The 16,857-nt window shown below is 41.8% G+C and overlaps 1 protein-coding gene across 1 annotated transcript; it reads right to left on the bottom strand.

Annotated features, from left to right (window-relative positions):
* Positions 1–6,117: 6,117 nt before the first annotated feature.
* On the bottom strand, positions 6,118–9,607 carry LOC143339002 (protein Tob1-like). The gene is made up of 2 exons (XM_076759964.1): positions 9,387–9,607; positions 6,118–8,324 (listed from the first exon to the last, which is right to left on the bottom strand). Exon 2 carries the CDS (start codon positions 8,163–8,165, stop codon positions 7,083–7,085), a length of 1,083 nt encoding a protein of 360 aa, XP_076616079.1. The 5' UTR covers positions 8,166–8,324; positions 9,387–9,607; the 3' UTR covers positions 6,118–7,082.
* Positions 9,608–16,857: the final 7,250 nt, after the last annotated feature.

Here is a 16,857-nt window from a genome sequence, read left to right as displayed (position 1 = left end):
CACGTCAGACTTGAGTGTTGGTGGATACACTAGATACTGGAGAAACAGTTGCAGTGACTGGAATGTGGAAGAATTTCATGGGAGTTTCAGTTTTTGAATGGCAAGAAAATCAATATTTTCTTCATGAAAATCCAAATTCAGATTCTCCAGCAAACACCGCAGCATCTAGAATATGCATACTAAACAGCAAGAACACGTTTCCCTTTTCCAGATAAGCCAATCAAAGAAACCTTCAGCAACAACCTGCAGCAAACCTGGATGTGCCGTCAAGACTGTGGCTGTCTATAAAATAGTAGACAATCATACAAAGAGGAGAAGCAGCAAATTTCCTTTGTTATGGTTTACATCTTTAATGCTTTGGGCTCAGCTGTGATGTTTCAAGGCTTCTCTTCTACTACAAAGCACCTTGCAACATGTTTTATATCTTTTTCCCAAGGGCCGTCTCAATGAATTTTGGATTTTTGCAAGTAGAACCCTTTTCTATGTCCACAGCCATGTTACTAATCAGTGGCCACACTGACTCAATGACTCAACTCAATGACTCAACTCAATCATTTCAGCACTAGACTTCTTGTGTCCTCTGTGCCTCACATTGCCTCCCAACAGGAATGGAGAAAGTAAGTACATCAGTATTTGATATCAGATGGATGTAAAGGTGCTTTTTATTACCATCCGACAACCGCTTCACATCCTCTTTTTTCCAGATTAATGGAAACAATGGAGATAAACTCTCATAGCACAGAGCTCAAACATCTAGCTGCAGTACAGAGATGTGAGGAAACTGTTGACACTGCTGTTTTCCGACTGATTATCTGTATAGGAGCCAATACCTGAGAGACCCTGAACTGTTTTCTCAACCTCCCACATCATAATAAAGAAGGTTATACCTGTGAAGGCGAGACATTTTCAGAGCATTTATTTGCCTTTGGTGAATTGCCAAGGCCTAATTCAGCAGCTCCTTTCTGCTTCAGCAAGCCATTATCAGCATGAAAAGGTGAAGGAAATGTGTTGTCATGGCTACATGGCTTGCCATTTAATGTAAACGGAAAAACATCTGTGTATCTCCCTCCTTTGTCTCCGTCGTCTTTCACACTTCCTGCAGACCTGCCTGCTTTTCCAGCTTCTCTTCATGCCTCTGACTTGAGAGGCAAGCATAGTCAACATAACTGTAGAGCAGGACCCACCCAGGTTCCTCAAAAGGGTATTCATTCCTCTTCAGGTGTTACGTCAGCAGATTAAGATGCAGGTGCAAGAGGAAAGAATTGTTCCATGCCGTATTAACATACAAGTAGTCCCTGCTGTGAAGTCAGACATGGTTGGATGGTAAGAGGAGGGAGGAGGGGTAGTATGAGACGCGAGGATTCTCCTACGATGACGCAGAAACCCTGCAAGGTCTATTTTTAAACCTATTGAAGTGTGCAACACCCTTTCGGTACTGTAACCTTCAACTGCACCTTCAAACCAAAACAAACAGCGACTGAGAGGCAGGGGAGGAGGGAGAAAGTGCAATAGCAACAATACATTCAGCTCTTTCCTTCCCTCTCAGGCTTCTAGAGCCGTAATGAAATATGGATTATGACTCCATATTGTTGAGATGTGGTGCTTTTAGGTTGAATGATTGTCTGGCTTGGAATAAGAATAGGGTCGAATGGATGATCCCCACTAAAATGACTTGGCAGCAGTTGAAAGCAGCGACTGACTGAGGTTCTGTCCTGGCCAAACACAGCACAGCCTGTATTCATTAAAGTCTCAGCTCCGGGTTTATCAGCGAATAACACAGACTGGATGGGGCTTTTTTATATCCTCTTTATCTTCTACTTTCTCTGGTCTTTTTTTCTTCAATCACGTGAGATGTTGAGCTTCCTTGAATTGCAGATGTGCTTGCCACTTGCGTGGCAGTATCTCTGGCCCATGAGCCTCTGAAATGTCCCTGCCATACTGTGCACGCCAAACTCAATAACCAGGAACAGGTGCTAACCTCACTTCCTAACATTCATGAAGGCAATGGCTCTGATCACTGCTTATTATAGAACTGTGAGGGTTGATCAAGGTTAAAAACCTACCAGCACCTATTGACAATCCATGTCCTCCTTCCATGAAGATGGAAAATGTCTTCATAATTTGATACCAGATTCCATTATTCACCTCTGGCCTAGTGATCTAAAATTCTCATCTGGTATCAACTACAATCCAGAACATGCTGGATTTGGCTCCCGGCTCCTCTCTCTGTTCCCTGGCATTGTGCTGAAATACTTGGACCCATCTGTCCTTGCTGGAAGCCTTGTGATACGCAGTACTGTGTTAAAACAGTTGAAATGTATCATCTGCACTTTCAGATGACTCACTCTGTCTTGCCCTTTGTCTGGTAAACACTGTGTTTATAGCGCATCAGCCATTTGGACCTTCAAACTGAGGTTTAATATATGTGTTTGTTTGAACAAGTGAAAAAGTCTGCCAATGTGGTGACACTATTCAGCTTAAATCTTGCCATTGCACTTTCTCTTGCTGTTTTTTAAATGTGAAATCACAATATTTGACCTAACTGGCATTTATTGTCGTTTGTTAAAAAAAAAAAAAACAGCAACTAAAAAGATCAGTTTCAAAGACTTGATGTGGTATGAAAAAGGATATTTTTGAAGAAAAGAAACACCACAAGGAGTTAGATAAGAAGGATAATGCTACTCTCATGTCTGTACGCTACAGCAACCTATCTAAGCTAATCATAAAGACTGGAAACAGAGGGAAACAGCTAGTCTGGCTCTGTCCAATTTCTTGGCCGTGAAAAGTTGCCAGGCAACCAGCAGAGACTCCAGGAAGTCACTGCTCCCAGCCAAGAAATAGTGTTGCATACACAGTAATCCCTTGGCTTTCGTACGGATTAAAGAAACAAGATATGACCTGTTAATTAGCGAGCTTCAGAGACGCTGGTTGAGGCAGATCTTGCTACCTTTGGACTGAGCCGTTTCCCCATTTCCAGTCTTTATGCTAAGCTAAGCTAACTGGCTGTTGGCTGCAGCTTCAGATTTAGTGTACAGAAAGTGATATCAACCTTCTCATCCAACTCTTGGCAAGAAAGCAAATAAGTGCACATCCTAAACGTAAGACTTTTCCCTATAAATTGAAACACTGTAGTTACATCTCACAATTAGATATTCAGTTGTTTATGAATTTCAGATTATCAATGTTGTTCTTTGCTAGCTATGAACGTAAGGGGGTTTGCTGTCTTTAGACAGAGCTAGACTGGCTCTTTCACCATGTTTGCAGTCTTTATGCTAAACTAAGCGAACCAGCTGCTGATGTTAGCTTCATATTTGACATACTGACTTGAGAGTGGTACAAACCTTATTTCTCTGAACGAAAGTGAATAAGCAAATTAAATTTCAACACTGTGAAAACATTTTACAGTCATATATTTATTAAATTCAAGTGATTATGGCCTCTCTTTGCTTCCACAGCTATACTTTGCTGCATGGAACTCCCATTACTTTTAAAAACAGCAAACCCCTTGGCTGAGAAACACCCTTCAATACAAACACAAGTCCTGTATGTCGAGTGCGCAACACTGCTGGGTGTGTGAAAGATACAGTATGATAAGGACCTGTGTGCAATATGTGAAGCTCATGTCAGGAATGCATCTTTCTGAAGCAGGGGGAGAGCACACTGGAACAGACAAGATGGAGTCACAGCAAGGCAACACCCCACACCCTGGGAGTCTCCCAGCTGGTGTGACACCAGACCATCTGTGGGCCTGTTTGTCCCAGAGAGCTGAGGTGGTCATGTGGAACTCTGTGTGTGTGTGTGTGTGTGTGTGGGTGTGTGTGTGTGTGTGTGTGTGTGTGTGTGTGTGTGTGTTTTGAATATTGTTTTGCACTTGGAGTGCAAGTCTTGAAGACTTCAATACCAATTTGAAAAGTGACAATTCGGGCTGAGGACTAAAATAGTTCCTCCGACCCAGTTAATTACAGCAGAGCACACAATGGGAAATGGACTGGTTTGGATAGTTAAGAGTTCTGGAAATAGCAACTGACTGGATATGCACCTTAGAATACTCACTGACCATGACAGCATAATGACACCACACTCACTCCATCCAAATGAAATCTGCCCAGTTCTAGGTGCTTTGCAATCAGTCATAAAGGGTGTGTTATCTGACAAGAAACCAGTTACGAAAGCACATACTGGTATCCCCATACACAAAAGGCACTGACGTTACTCAGCACAACAGCCAGGAATGTGTTTAATGCGACTGTCACACAAGGGTGGAATCGCAACTTGCAAAAATCTTCTTTCCATCTAATCCTCCACAAACTACTCCCCCTGGTACCAGAAGAATTCATTTGCAACTTTTAATTAACTATTTATTTGCCACACCAATCTAAACCGAGACTTACATTTCCCCATCGCTCACAGAATTCACAATAGACGGACATGTAATTCTAGACCATATGAAGTGTTTAGCTTTTTAGCTTTCTATTACAAGTACATCATGTTACAGAAAGACAGAAGTGGGAAGTAACTAAGTACATTTACTCAAGAACTGTACCTAAATAATACTGAGATACTTGTACTTTACTTCCATTTTATGCTCCTTATACTTCTACAATAATTGCAGAGGGAATTATTGTACGTTTTACTCCTCTGTAGTCACCAGTTACTTTCAAGATTATATAACACATGATAAGATTATCAAATACATTGTGTCTTTTAAAGATTAAACCATTGGTTCAACCTGTTTGGCTTGTGAGCCCTTTCAAAACAAGCAGGGTTTAGCTGCAGTTCAGATAGCTATGAGTTGTTAGCAAATCCACCAAAACCTGCTGTGCCTCTTTATTTCTCACATGGTTTCATTTGAATATTAGAGGTTAGAGAGAAGATCAAAAAATAAACAAACATTTGAATTTATTCTTTTCTTCTTTCAGATTTGATCATTTTCCCTTATTCAGCTCGCACACTCTCAGATTTAACTCCTGAGCCTTTGGACAGGACCTGACCCCTAGGTTGAGAACCACTGGGCAAAACTACTTAACTGTATGAAAGGCTAAAACTAGCTCAATCTGGAGCAGCTACAACAGCAAAGTGTATCTTATGCAACGATGCATCAGTATAAACCATTTAATAGCATAAAATATCAGTTACAAGAATGGACTGAGTACATTTATGTTTGCTACTTTAAGTAGATTTAGTAAAGGATCTGAGTAGTTCTTTCAATATAAACCAAATAATAACATACCTGAAAGTAATTACGTATCGGTGCTATAAAGCACCCTACAATATTTGTCACCAGGTCAGGCACTTAAGAAAATCAACACTCTTCTCATATAACCATTCATGAGCATCTAAAACAGGCTTTAGGTGTGTTGAGGTAGCCAGGTTTGCTCAGTCATAATGACACTTCAGTGTGTGTAAGTCGTTGACAAAGAAGGGAGGAGTAATCACTTGAACATAAACACACACAAGCTGTTTTCCTCCTCGGACCTTTGACTCATACACAGTTGCAATTGTGACTCTGTCTTTGGTGAGTGAAGCTTTTGAAAATCTAAACTTTGATAGGTGTTTGGCTTGGTTTGGACTTGACTCTTTCACAGCCTCATCCAAGCCCACGATATGCCCGAGCAGTGACTATGACTGTCTCTCATACGGTTGCTGTAATTAGTGTTTTCAGGCCTATAAACACGTCCACTGAGCAGCAACACCAACAGAGGCACCTTAAAATGAGCAAACAGGCTTGATGAGGCTTTAAATGAAATGTGATGGTTGTAACTGCTACAATGAGAATGACAGATCATAAACAGCGCTCCACATCTTTTACATCACGTGGATACTCCACCTGATTACTGAGACACTAACCTCCGCCTTCGAGCCCCGAACAGATCCAAAGTTTACAGTAAATAAGCTTAAGACTTCATGTTGCCACATAGATTTCACAGTCAAGTCTCCATTTTTAACCTCAAGCTGCCCTCATGACTCAGAATGGCAACTCCTAGCACGTGACGATCAATACTATTATTTGCTCATGCAGAGGATTGGCCAACAGCAAAGTCTGCTGCTGGTTAAAAATTAAAAAGCAAAGTCACTGTTGTCTTTAAGCAAGCAATAAATAAGTCAGCTTTCCACAGATCATGTTTAACTGTAGTTTATTTTATTAAAAAGACCAGGGTGCAAATATGAAATTAAAAAAAATAAAGACAAGCATATAATTTTTAAGCATTTAATACAAACTTAACAATATAAACTATTTCAGTCCCTCTTGACATGTAAGACACTGACTCAAAATACTTTGTTATACCGTATTTTTTATCAAGTATTGCACAATGTAGGTACAAAATTAATATTCATACGATTACATTTTGTCCATAGTATAGCAAAATCTTTTTAACCTCTTAACAGAAAATACAATTCATCTTTCAGAAAAAGCAAATGTTCCTACACTTGAATTCCACCACTAAGGAATACTCTGTACACAATCTTTAGCATATTTGATGTATTTTTTTTTAAAGATGGATTTCTTTAACAATTATCTTTAAAAAAAGAAAAAATAAGGAAAAGCTGCTGCAGCCATCACAGATCACTGTAGTAGTAAAAAGATATAAATGCAACACCATGTCATAGAAACAATATATACTCTGATATCTTACAAACTCTGTACTAAATTAAATTATACAATTAGAAAAAGACCAAGTAACCCCACTTAGTAGTGCCAATTCATAAAAATCAGCCTTGTCTTACCACCTGTAAAATACTGTAAGAGGCCAAAACTTGAAGCTTGTATTTTTTTTTTTTTTTTTTTTTTTCCTTTAAGTTTTTGGAGAATTTTCTCAACATGGTAAAAAATTTTGTGCTTGGTTGGCAAAAAGGAAAAAGAAAAACAATGATGCATGTTGAATTGAAGTAACCAAGCTTGGATGTGTTTGTACAACAAGCTTTTAGTAGAAACAAACTCAAGGGGGCACAGTAAAAACACCCTTGGGCACATGCGCTTGACTGACTAGACACTAGATCCTTGAAAGTCCAGTTTTTTAGTGTGCGTTTTGTTTTTCCTTCTCTTTGAGCCACCATCATTCATAAATAATATCTTGATAAGTTTAGTTAGCCATGACTGGCTGGAATTGCTGGTTTGAATACTGCATGTTGCTCAGACTGAAGTTGAGGCCATCCATAAGGGACTTGTCGTTGAGGCTCCCGTAGGCCGCAAACATGTCAAAGGCATTGTTGTACTGCAGAGGGCCGAGCCCCAGCGAGCTCTCCCCAGGGAACACTGCTCCAGGGCTAGCCTGGCCCTGAAGGCTGGGGAACACAAACTCCTTGGCGTTAGGGGACAAAGCAGAGGCCTTCTGTTGCTGCTGTTGTTGTTGTTGTTGTTGTTGTTGCTGCTGCTGCTGCTGTTGTTGTTGCTGTTGCTGCTGCTGCTGCTGCTGCTGCTGCTGACCCAGGCCCAACCCGTACAGTGAGTGCATGGAGGTCGAGATGGCTTTCTGCTTCAGCAGGGTGTTGACATTCAGACCCAGGTTATTGGTAGGGGAGGTGCGGGCCACCTTGCTGCTACTGCTGCTGCTGTTAGCATTGTTGCTGCGGCCACTGCTCTTCATCTTAGTGGAGCCAAATTTGGTGGCAGCAAAGGTGGCAGTGGTGAACGTTAAGGGCTGGGTGGAGCGTGGCATGAAGGAGGGGCTCACAGCAGCAGACTGCCCAAAAGGAGGGGAGGGGGAGCTGGACTCTGAGGAAGCCCCGACAGGGTCGCTGATTGGCATGAAGACCTGGGCCTCAGGATTAAAGCTGTTCTTGATCTCTTTGTCCAGCTCTGACCCGTTCTCATTGTTATCATCCACATATAACACCTTGACCGGTCCCTTCTCCCCAATCTGGTAGGAAACCTCAAAGGGGTCGATCCACACACTAAGGTCCTGAGGGAGATTATTCCGGACATCTTCAATGTCCAGCCCGCTCTCTTTGGCTGCCTGCTCCACCACAGGGTCCACTTTCTCCCCTACATGGATGCACCTGAACCCTGAACCTTTGTATGGCTTATCCGGATACCAGTGGCCTTCATACTTTTTCTTCAGCTGCCTCTCAAGCTCTTCGCCGAAGATATTCACACGTCGTCGAGGGAGTTTGTTGTATAAATAGGAAATAATAAAATTGAGTGCTACTTGAATTTCAAGCTGCATAGCTGCTTCGGTGGCAAGGGCAATTCTTTTTCCGTGACAGAGTTGCTGTTTGTGAGCGTTGCAAAAACCTCCAAGGCAGCAGTGATCAGTGTAATGAAAAAACTGAGTGCTTGTTGCCAAAATGAATCTCCTTCCTGCAACACGGTTAGGTTCAGGATCCTGAAACAGAGAAAAGAAGAAAGGCATTAAGTATTATGAAGACATTTGTAGATTATATATCAAATTAAACAGTATTATGATGAAAGCCATGTTGCATGCATTAGCTCCTGGTACTCTATTCTCTCTCACACTCACACACACCTCTGACAGCAGCGTGTATCTCAGCTGTACAATATCAGCTATAAATAAACAGAGGCCACTGACTCAGAGACGGTGTCAGCAGTGTGTGTTCCCCAGCGGACTAGTGTGACAGAAATACGAAAGCACGGTTGACCTCTGCGGAGGGCGGTGGATCTGAGAGCAGGTGTCAATAGTCAGAAGGATTTTCAATTGCCTCATTTTGGCACGAGGACATGTTCGGGCAAAACTCCTGCCTTGTACGTCGAAGCGGGAGAATGTTTTTTAACCCAAACAGGTTATTCTAACGTTACTGCACCGACTGAGCTACAGCAAGCAGAGGAGCACGTACGAGCTTTCGACGAGAACTGCTGTTACATAATCAACATTCAAAGTCTAATACAAGACTTTTCTGCTGCAGAGATAAGACACTCGCTTGGTCACATGATGACAGTGACCATATACACAAAAATGCCTTGTTTTCTCGTGACGTTCTGCGCTGATAGAGCCGAACAGCTAGCATGAGCTGAGCAACTTAATGACGGGTGTGAACAGAAATGTAGCTAGCTAGCTATTCAAAAACGTCAGATACGGTTAATGTTTAGCTCGACCACAACTGGTTATCAGTGTTTCCCCGCGGTGACACCGTGCAAAGCAAGCCATAGATATACGTGCACTAACATTGACATCACCGTTAACAGCGAGAGAAGAACAAAATTCGATTTAAACCGGATTTACGACCGTGTTTATCAATGGCAAGCTACGTAGCATTTGAATTGCCTAGATGGCTACAGTCTGCGTACTCGAGTAACGTTTCAAAGACCAATGTTCAATAGAGCCTTTAAGTGGCAGTGTGAGAATCAATAGCAGTTAAACAACATAAAGCACAACTATTTCCGTTTCCGACAAAACGAATGTTATGCCAGGGTTCATATATTTACTTACATGGAAATTCACAGCAGGTCCCTCTTGCACTAGCCAGAGTCCGCTCCAGCAAACGTTATGCTTGCGCAGCCTCTAATGTTGCTTTCTAAAGGAGATACAAAATGATGTCGTCTTGATAATGGTGCTCCAGGCGATTTTGCTTCTGTGGGGTATCGTTAAGTTCCGATTCACAGGTTATCAAGTGAACTCCCCACAGCCTGGGAGTTTTTACAACTCTGCCCTTTAAAACTTGGACTGATTTGTTTATATAGTAGTCCTCCGCCACGGACATGGAGGAGGTGGTGATGCGGCTCACAGAGGTCAACACCCAGTAACGTCTTTCTATTGGCCAAGCGTGGTTTCGTCATCAACAACCACCCCAACTTCCGCTGTGACTGGATGATTTTGTGCTCAATCAACTGCAGGGTTCTATTTACGGTAGTGCTTTGCCTTTCATGTGCGGTGGACTATTTTATCCGAGCAGGTTTTAGTTAAAATATTCTTTGAAAGCCTTGTTTGGGGAAAAATATAAGTCCTCTAACACTATTGGAAAAGATTCTAACACCAGCATGGTCGAAGAGTTAAAGACTGGTTTGTCTCTACATGTCTGTTTCATCCGGCGCAAAGCCTTCTTAAAGGTCCTCTGTTCTCACAGGTTGTGTTCCGTCAAGCGTGAATCCTATGGCTGAACAAGGAGTTCTTTGTGATGTTAATGCTCACCAGTCTGTGTAATTATTGATGCCAGCCAGAGTCAACACTGAAACCACATTTCGCTCTGCTCTTCCCACTACAGGGTTAAACAGAGCTGGACGGTCCCTTGCGGAGGGACACACCTGTCACTGGTTGTGTTCCTTGCCCCTCACCAATGACATTTTGATGTTCCTTGAGCCAGCTGGACCTGTGTATTTAAACCTAACAGCCTTCCTTTACTGAAAGTGGTGTTCTATGATACAGCACAATTTCCACCACTTTTAAACAGATGGAATCTCATAATTGCCATCTGTGTAAATATTGACATTATTTTCCCGCTGTGTACCGGTGATAAAATTCTCTTCATTATAAGGTCTGTGGACTGTGAAAATGAATGGTTACACAATGGATCCCGGCTGCTCTCTGGTGCCTGCGTGCTGGCTTCTTGTTTTCAGCAGCTGTGCAGTACAGGGCTTAAGCTTTCCCTTGTCAGGCCTGAGGTTCTTGACGCCACGGCCTGTTCTTACCTAACATGGGCTCTCACACTGTGTGTTTGCACAATAAATACAATGCCACATGAATTATACAGCTTGGAGGGAGGTGGTAGGGCAGGGGAGGAGGAAGAGAAAGGACAGGCTGTTCTTTGGAGGGGGGAGCTGAAACACAAAAGTATCTCCTGACTGAAAAGCCCGCTCAAATGGTGTATGTCATGTCTGTAAATGTTAAATTTGAGTGCTGCTTGCCACTTACAGGCTCTCTCGAGGGAACAGCAGGGGAGTCAATATAATTTCAGAGGCGTAGGGTTTATGATTGGTCTGAATCAATAATAATTCACTTAGCTAGTCAGTTGTCCAAGTCATGTTTCTCAGTAAATCATGATAACAGAAATGAAAAAAATGGACACATTCCTCCTGTCTTTCTCCAATGAGGTAAACAGACATATGTATATGATTCAAAGTACATTATTCATTAGGGCAAACAACAGAGTGGCCTTGGACAGCCTGCTGTATTCCCCAGTTTGAAAATTTACTTTCAGAGGATATGTAGCACAAACAGAAGAGGGAGTGTTTCATCAGTCTTTTAAAGCCATTCCTGTCTCTTTAAGTGCATTTTTGTGTTGATAGCGTGACTTGTTTTCTCACTCAAGTCTGCAGATGTCTGAAAACAATAGTTAGTGTACACATTAACCTCAAATGTACACATATACAGGTAAATTGTGGTTTATCACAATGCTACAGCCGCAGCACCACATCCTAGTGCCATAAACAAAGTGCTATAAAATGCACTCAGATCATAGCCAGAGGGCTGCAGGATGCTGCAGGCACAATGGAGAGTTCTTCCAGCCTCCAGATTGAGTCTCAACAGGGGTGAGAGATGAGTCCCCCCACCGCCGAGGATTTCGTGTGATGGATGACCCGAGCACAAACTTAACACACTGTGGGGGCCTTGGAGACACACCAAGGCCACCCGAGCAGGACAGACTTTTTTTTTCCTCAGCACAGGAAATGTGTGACTATGACCAAATGTTCAGACATGTTTAAATTTGCTCTATAGGCTGCATCACTATTCAACGGAAAGTAAGTTTTACCAGCACTGTAAGAAATACCATGAGCAGGTCCAGAATCTTTCTGCTCATTCTCCCACTGCATCTACTCGGTAAGTAAGTGTTAGTTTTGGCTGTGGGTAGGTGGTGCTTAACAATGACCTATTTGTTATTCTCCACCAGAGTATGGATCTGGTGAGTGGCCAAAGTTTCCTCCTGTTGTTGTGAGTCTGTCTGTCTGGAACCTGAAGGTAAACACAGCTAATGAAGTGATGTTTTAGCATGACTCATGCAAATTTTTTAGTGAAGTCAGTTTGCACAGACGTTTTTTCCCCCATCTCTTCACAGAGATGTGAAATCCTTTTCTCTTCTCTCTGGCTTTGTAGCTGCACACAAGCTGTGTTAAATTCCCAGATGCAGCCAGTGGATTTTAATCTGTGTAATATCACATGTCCAATACCAGGGGGTTAAATGTGAGAGCAGATAATATGAATATGTGCTACTCTTTGCTTACTTACTACCAAGAAGAGAATGAAAAACAGCCATTTTATTTGGAAAGAAATTGGCTTTTGGCATGAACAGAAAGAACCGACAAGAATGTATTGCTCATGTGAACATGCTGTATAATGAAAGCTGTCACAAACCGCATTCATTTCTTTTGGTTATTTGATGAGCACTAAGAGAGCCTGGGTAGATTTATTAGATCCTGTTCTTTCCAGTGGACTTCAAAGCTCAAACAGTGTTCGGAAAGGTGACTTCATTCTTTCATGCCGAACCATGTGGGCTTTCTTGTAATCTTGAACTCACAATTTTTACCTGCCAGATAAAGCAGAGACTTCTTTATTACCCTTTTCAACTTGAGGTTATGGCAACTCATGTAGCACTTTCTTATCTGGTTGTTTCTTTTCTCAAAGAGGAACGAGTATAATTCAAAATACAGGCCAAAATAAACAGACTGCTATAATAAACGACAAGGTCTCCGCTTTCCTGCAGTTCTTCATTAAACCCTGTGCCCCTTTGAAGGTAGGTTCACTTATCTTTATTTCTTTTTATTCCAACATTTTGTGACTTCTAGCCAAGTTCAGCAGCATAAATATGAATGTATATTGCAGACAGTAACAACAACCAAAACATGTTGGACCTTTTTGTCCTTTTTAAAGCTGCTTTATTTTATATATTATATTAGTGTTGATGGAGACCAAAAACAGCTAAAAGGAGAGTGAATATTGGCTTTGGCCAGGTGTCAAGAAACATGACTCCAAAATGAATGATACTGTTGCTGGTACCTGCTGTGTGTGTAAATAGGCTAACAAGTTTGCTAATAAGTTCACTATATCAAATTAAATTGTGATGTCAGTGTTGTGTTTGCAGCTTGTTGCACTGCCCCCAAGTGGCCAAAAAATCTCTCAATCAATGGGACAGCAGAGAGCTGGAAATCGAATAGGGATCAATGTAATCACAGTTGTACACAAGGCCACTTTAGAAAGGCTAATATCTGTTGACTCATATAAATAACAATTAAGGGCTAATGACGACCACGGCTAAGGCTGTAGCAGCAAATCCCCTGAATGTATCTAAGAGAGGAAAGGTGCTTCAGCTTTTCATTGGACAAGATTAAGAAAGTATTAAATTAGTATTAGTATTAGTAGTAGTAGTAGTATTAAATCTTTCATCAAAAGTTCCATAGTTCAAACTGTCAGAAGATGAAATCAACATTTCGAGATGTAGTATGATAGCGACCTGTCATTGATAATGCATTTCATCATGATTTCTAAAAAATGCTAGCAAATCAGATAACAGCTGTTTTTAGTATTTATGAAAACGAAACACTGCAAATTGACTGATTTCATAAGAAAAGCTGAACATCAAAGTGTAATGGTATTATGTTTATCTTCCATTTTAATGCAGTTTTAGCAGAATTTTGTAGAAGTGCTGTTTCTTGCAATCCTCTCTCCAAACACAAGCTTCTCTTCAGCAGGCTATCTTCTGTTATTTAATCTGTAAAGTTCTCTGTGCATATATATCATTAACTAGCTGAATAAATGTGATCCTGCGTGGAACAGAAGTTTTACTGCTCCGTTAATGAAATACAGTCTTTGTCATGGAAGAGGAGGTGGTGCTCAATTAGTATTCATAGCGGATCTGTAGTGATAGCAATCTAAGATTACGCTGCTCACTGGAATTTATAGCTTTATGCACACATGCACAAGTGCCTGCTTTATTCTTCTCTTAAATTCAAAGGAATGACGGTCTTTAAACACTCAACTGTGATGATGGAAGCAGAAAGAAAGTGATTTACCAGCAGCACGTATGAGCTGTTTACACAGGAAAATCATTTAAAAGTTTAGAAAATGAATCTTTACTCTAGTACATGAGAGTTTGGTGTGTGTGGGGATCGGGTATTGCGTGCTGCTTCCTCTTGAGGTGGTTACAATGCCGTGACAGGCAGAGGGAGGCCAGCAAGAGCTCTTTTTCACACCATTGCCAGGAATGTCATTAATATAAGCAGTGGTAATCCCCCCCCCCCGCTCTCATACCTGCATGCATGCACAAACAGAGACATTTCTGAGCCTGAGCTTACTCGCCATACATCTGCAGAGGGGGATGAAGTGCTTTTTATGTGGAATAATGAGCGTATTCATGCCATGTAGCACCCAGCGGTTTCATATTTGAGCCGGGTTACAGTGTTTTGACCCCTGGAAAGATTCATATCAAGCCATCTGGAGGAGACGGAAGGTTACACAATAGGGGATCAGCTGTGCTCCTCCCATTTAAATACCATTCTGCTCTACTATTTGGATTCATGTTGGAGGATTATGTTTAGCATGCCGGGTGCTGTGTCATGAATCAGCCAACAGAACAGAAAAGAGTCGCATTAAGCTTAATAACACAAGCATGGCACAGAGACAAGATCACTCCATGTTTTTGCTGGTGTCCTGCCTCAGATGGAACGCTACATGGCAAAGCTGTGCCCTTGCAGTCAGATCGACTTTTTGAGAAATTCAATTATGCTCTGAAATGAACAGCCAGTGCTTGTGGATAGAATGGGTTTTAGAGTGAGAGCCATCCATTGCAGTGGGAATGTGTCACATTTCCATGAATACTGAATGGAGTGTGCTACAGTAGGCAGGCTGTCCCTGTCATTGTGATTTGTATTTTTACCCCCCCACCCCCCCATTTGGACTGTAACCTTCTCCCCCTCCCCCTCTCCATGCTCCTTAAAACAGATTTCTGTATCTCCCTGCCTGTGTGGATGAGATCCATCCCTGGGTAGGCACTGCAATGGATGATGTCAGATTATGCAAACAACATGCATCATCATCACAAAATATTAGCAGAAATATTGATTTATATAAGATCGAAGATATCCTCAAAGCATGCCTTTTTCACATGAACTCCCATCAACGTGTATGCACCGCCAGCATTCGCACAGACCCTCTATTGAGAAGACCTCAATCCTGTTTGCCAGAAATGATGTCAATGTAGTCATGGCAACTATTCTTACACATTACCCCATGCTCTTCCACAGTTAGAGTTGCACTCAAGTGCTATTTTTCTGGCAAATGTCAGATCTCATTTCTTAAATGGCAATGATTTTTTTTTTTTTTTTTGTTACAGTTCTTCGTTGAAAATGCAGAGGATGGCAAGTAGTGTATGGGCCACAGAGACAAATGTGATGCAGAGGGAGTAGAAAGTAAGCAGCTCTGTCAAGGTTAATCCTTTGCTTCATTCTGCCTTCATAAACAGCTGACCAGGATGGGGAAACAGGACGAGATGGAATAATGAGCTAGAAGTCATGATCATCCATGTGTGGAGAGGGTAATGATGTGCTGCTCGCGAATTCACTCCATATATGGAATGTAAACATCCTAATGGGAACTCATGAAGCACTCACTTTGTATGTTGAATGTTCAGTGAATCGCTCATGTAAAAGTGACATAGAAGTTTCATGTGGACAAATGTGTGCAGTGTTGGTGTGTGTTGTCTGTAACCTCTCCTCCACCGCCAGCAGCAGTCAGTGCTCTCTGGTTCAGAGAGCTGACACAGTGCTGTTGAGGTAACAAGAGAAGGTGGAGCCATATTTCGCTGATGGATGTCCTTTGATAGAAATGGAGAAAGGTGATAGGCTGGGCAAAAAAGAGCGTGAGAACACAAAAAAGAGCCGCGGTGCAGAAAAACGAGTGTTTCAGGGCCCGCTGTACTGTATGCAACTGCATCAGCAGCTCAATGCTGTAATCTCTGGGGAGGAGAGGAGAGTAATTGTGACATTGCTCTTTGGCTGGGAATTGCTACTCAGTGCAATTCAGCCAAGTAATCAGAAAGCATTGGGGTGAATAGTCAACACGGTCAATTCAGTCAATTCAGTCTATGCAGATGATAAATGGAAATGGCAACACCTAACTGCAGTACACCTGAATTTTAAAGGGTTTCTTCATACACTCCTCTGATGTCATTGATGGCAGAGAATGCTTAGGCTGTACTGAAGATCTTATACTTTACTGGCAGTGCATATTGATTTGGCCAAAATGTAGCCTGTAGTATGCAGTATGCAGACAAAAGCAAAATCTGCAGTATGCTAAAAATGCACAGATGTCCTACTGATTCAGAAAAAATCTCCAGTATACACTGAACCAGTCTATCTCGCCTACAGTGCTGGAGCGTTCACAACAACCAGCCGCACCAACAATGAGAAGTTATCTTACATTTTCATATATGATTTCATCACTTAATTTATGTCTGAGAATTACTGAGACAAGAAGTCAACTGTGTGGATTTTGAATACTGGCATTTTTAATGAAAATTGGTGATGAATCAAAAAAGTGTTGCAGCATTTTCAGGGTTGAGAGGCTCCATAAGCCTCTACAGGGTTAGCTAGCTAGCCAGCTGACCAGTCAGCTCACAGGCCCCTCTTACCCGACAGTCACACAGACCACTGCAGCAACAATGGCAGAGGAAAGCCAGGCCCACAATTGAAAGAGATTTTTAATATTTGTATTGCTGTTATTCTGTCATTACATCACATTTTCTACACATTTTATTGAAATTATGCAGCTGGCACCAAGGGGGAAATGTTCACAATATAACCAGCATGAGCATTAACAAACATAGACACCACCAATCAACAAGTTTTATAAAGAGGCACCCAGTTTCACTGAAATAAGGATAACAAGATGACGTTACACTCCAAAAGCAACAGAAATACTGAAAGCACGAGCTTCAACTGGTGTTACATTTGCAGTGAACTAATGCAACAAAACA

The sequence above is a fragment of the Chaetodon auriga genome, chromosome 20, assembly GCF_051107435.1.
Source record: "Chaetodon auriga isolate fChaAug3 chromosome 20, fChaAug3.hap1, whole genome shotgun sequence".
NCBI lineage: Eukaryota > Metazoa > Chordata > Actinopteri > Chaetodontiformes > Chaetodontidae > Chaetodon > Chaetodon auriga.
Note: the sequence above shows the minus strand (reverse complement) of the source record. Positions and strands in the feature narration are given on the sequence as shown.

What these genes read in the sequence shown, in the direction of transcription:
- LOC143339002 (XM_076759964.1), bottom strand. Translation starts at nt 8,165, where the DNA reads ATGCAGCTTGAAATTCAAGTAGCACTCAATTTTATTATTTCCTATTTA.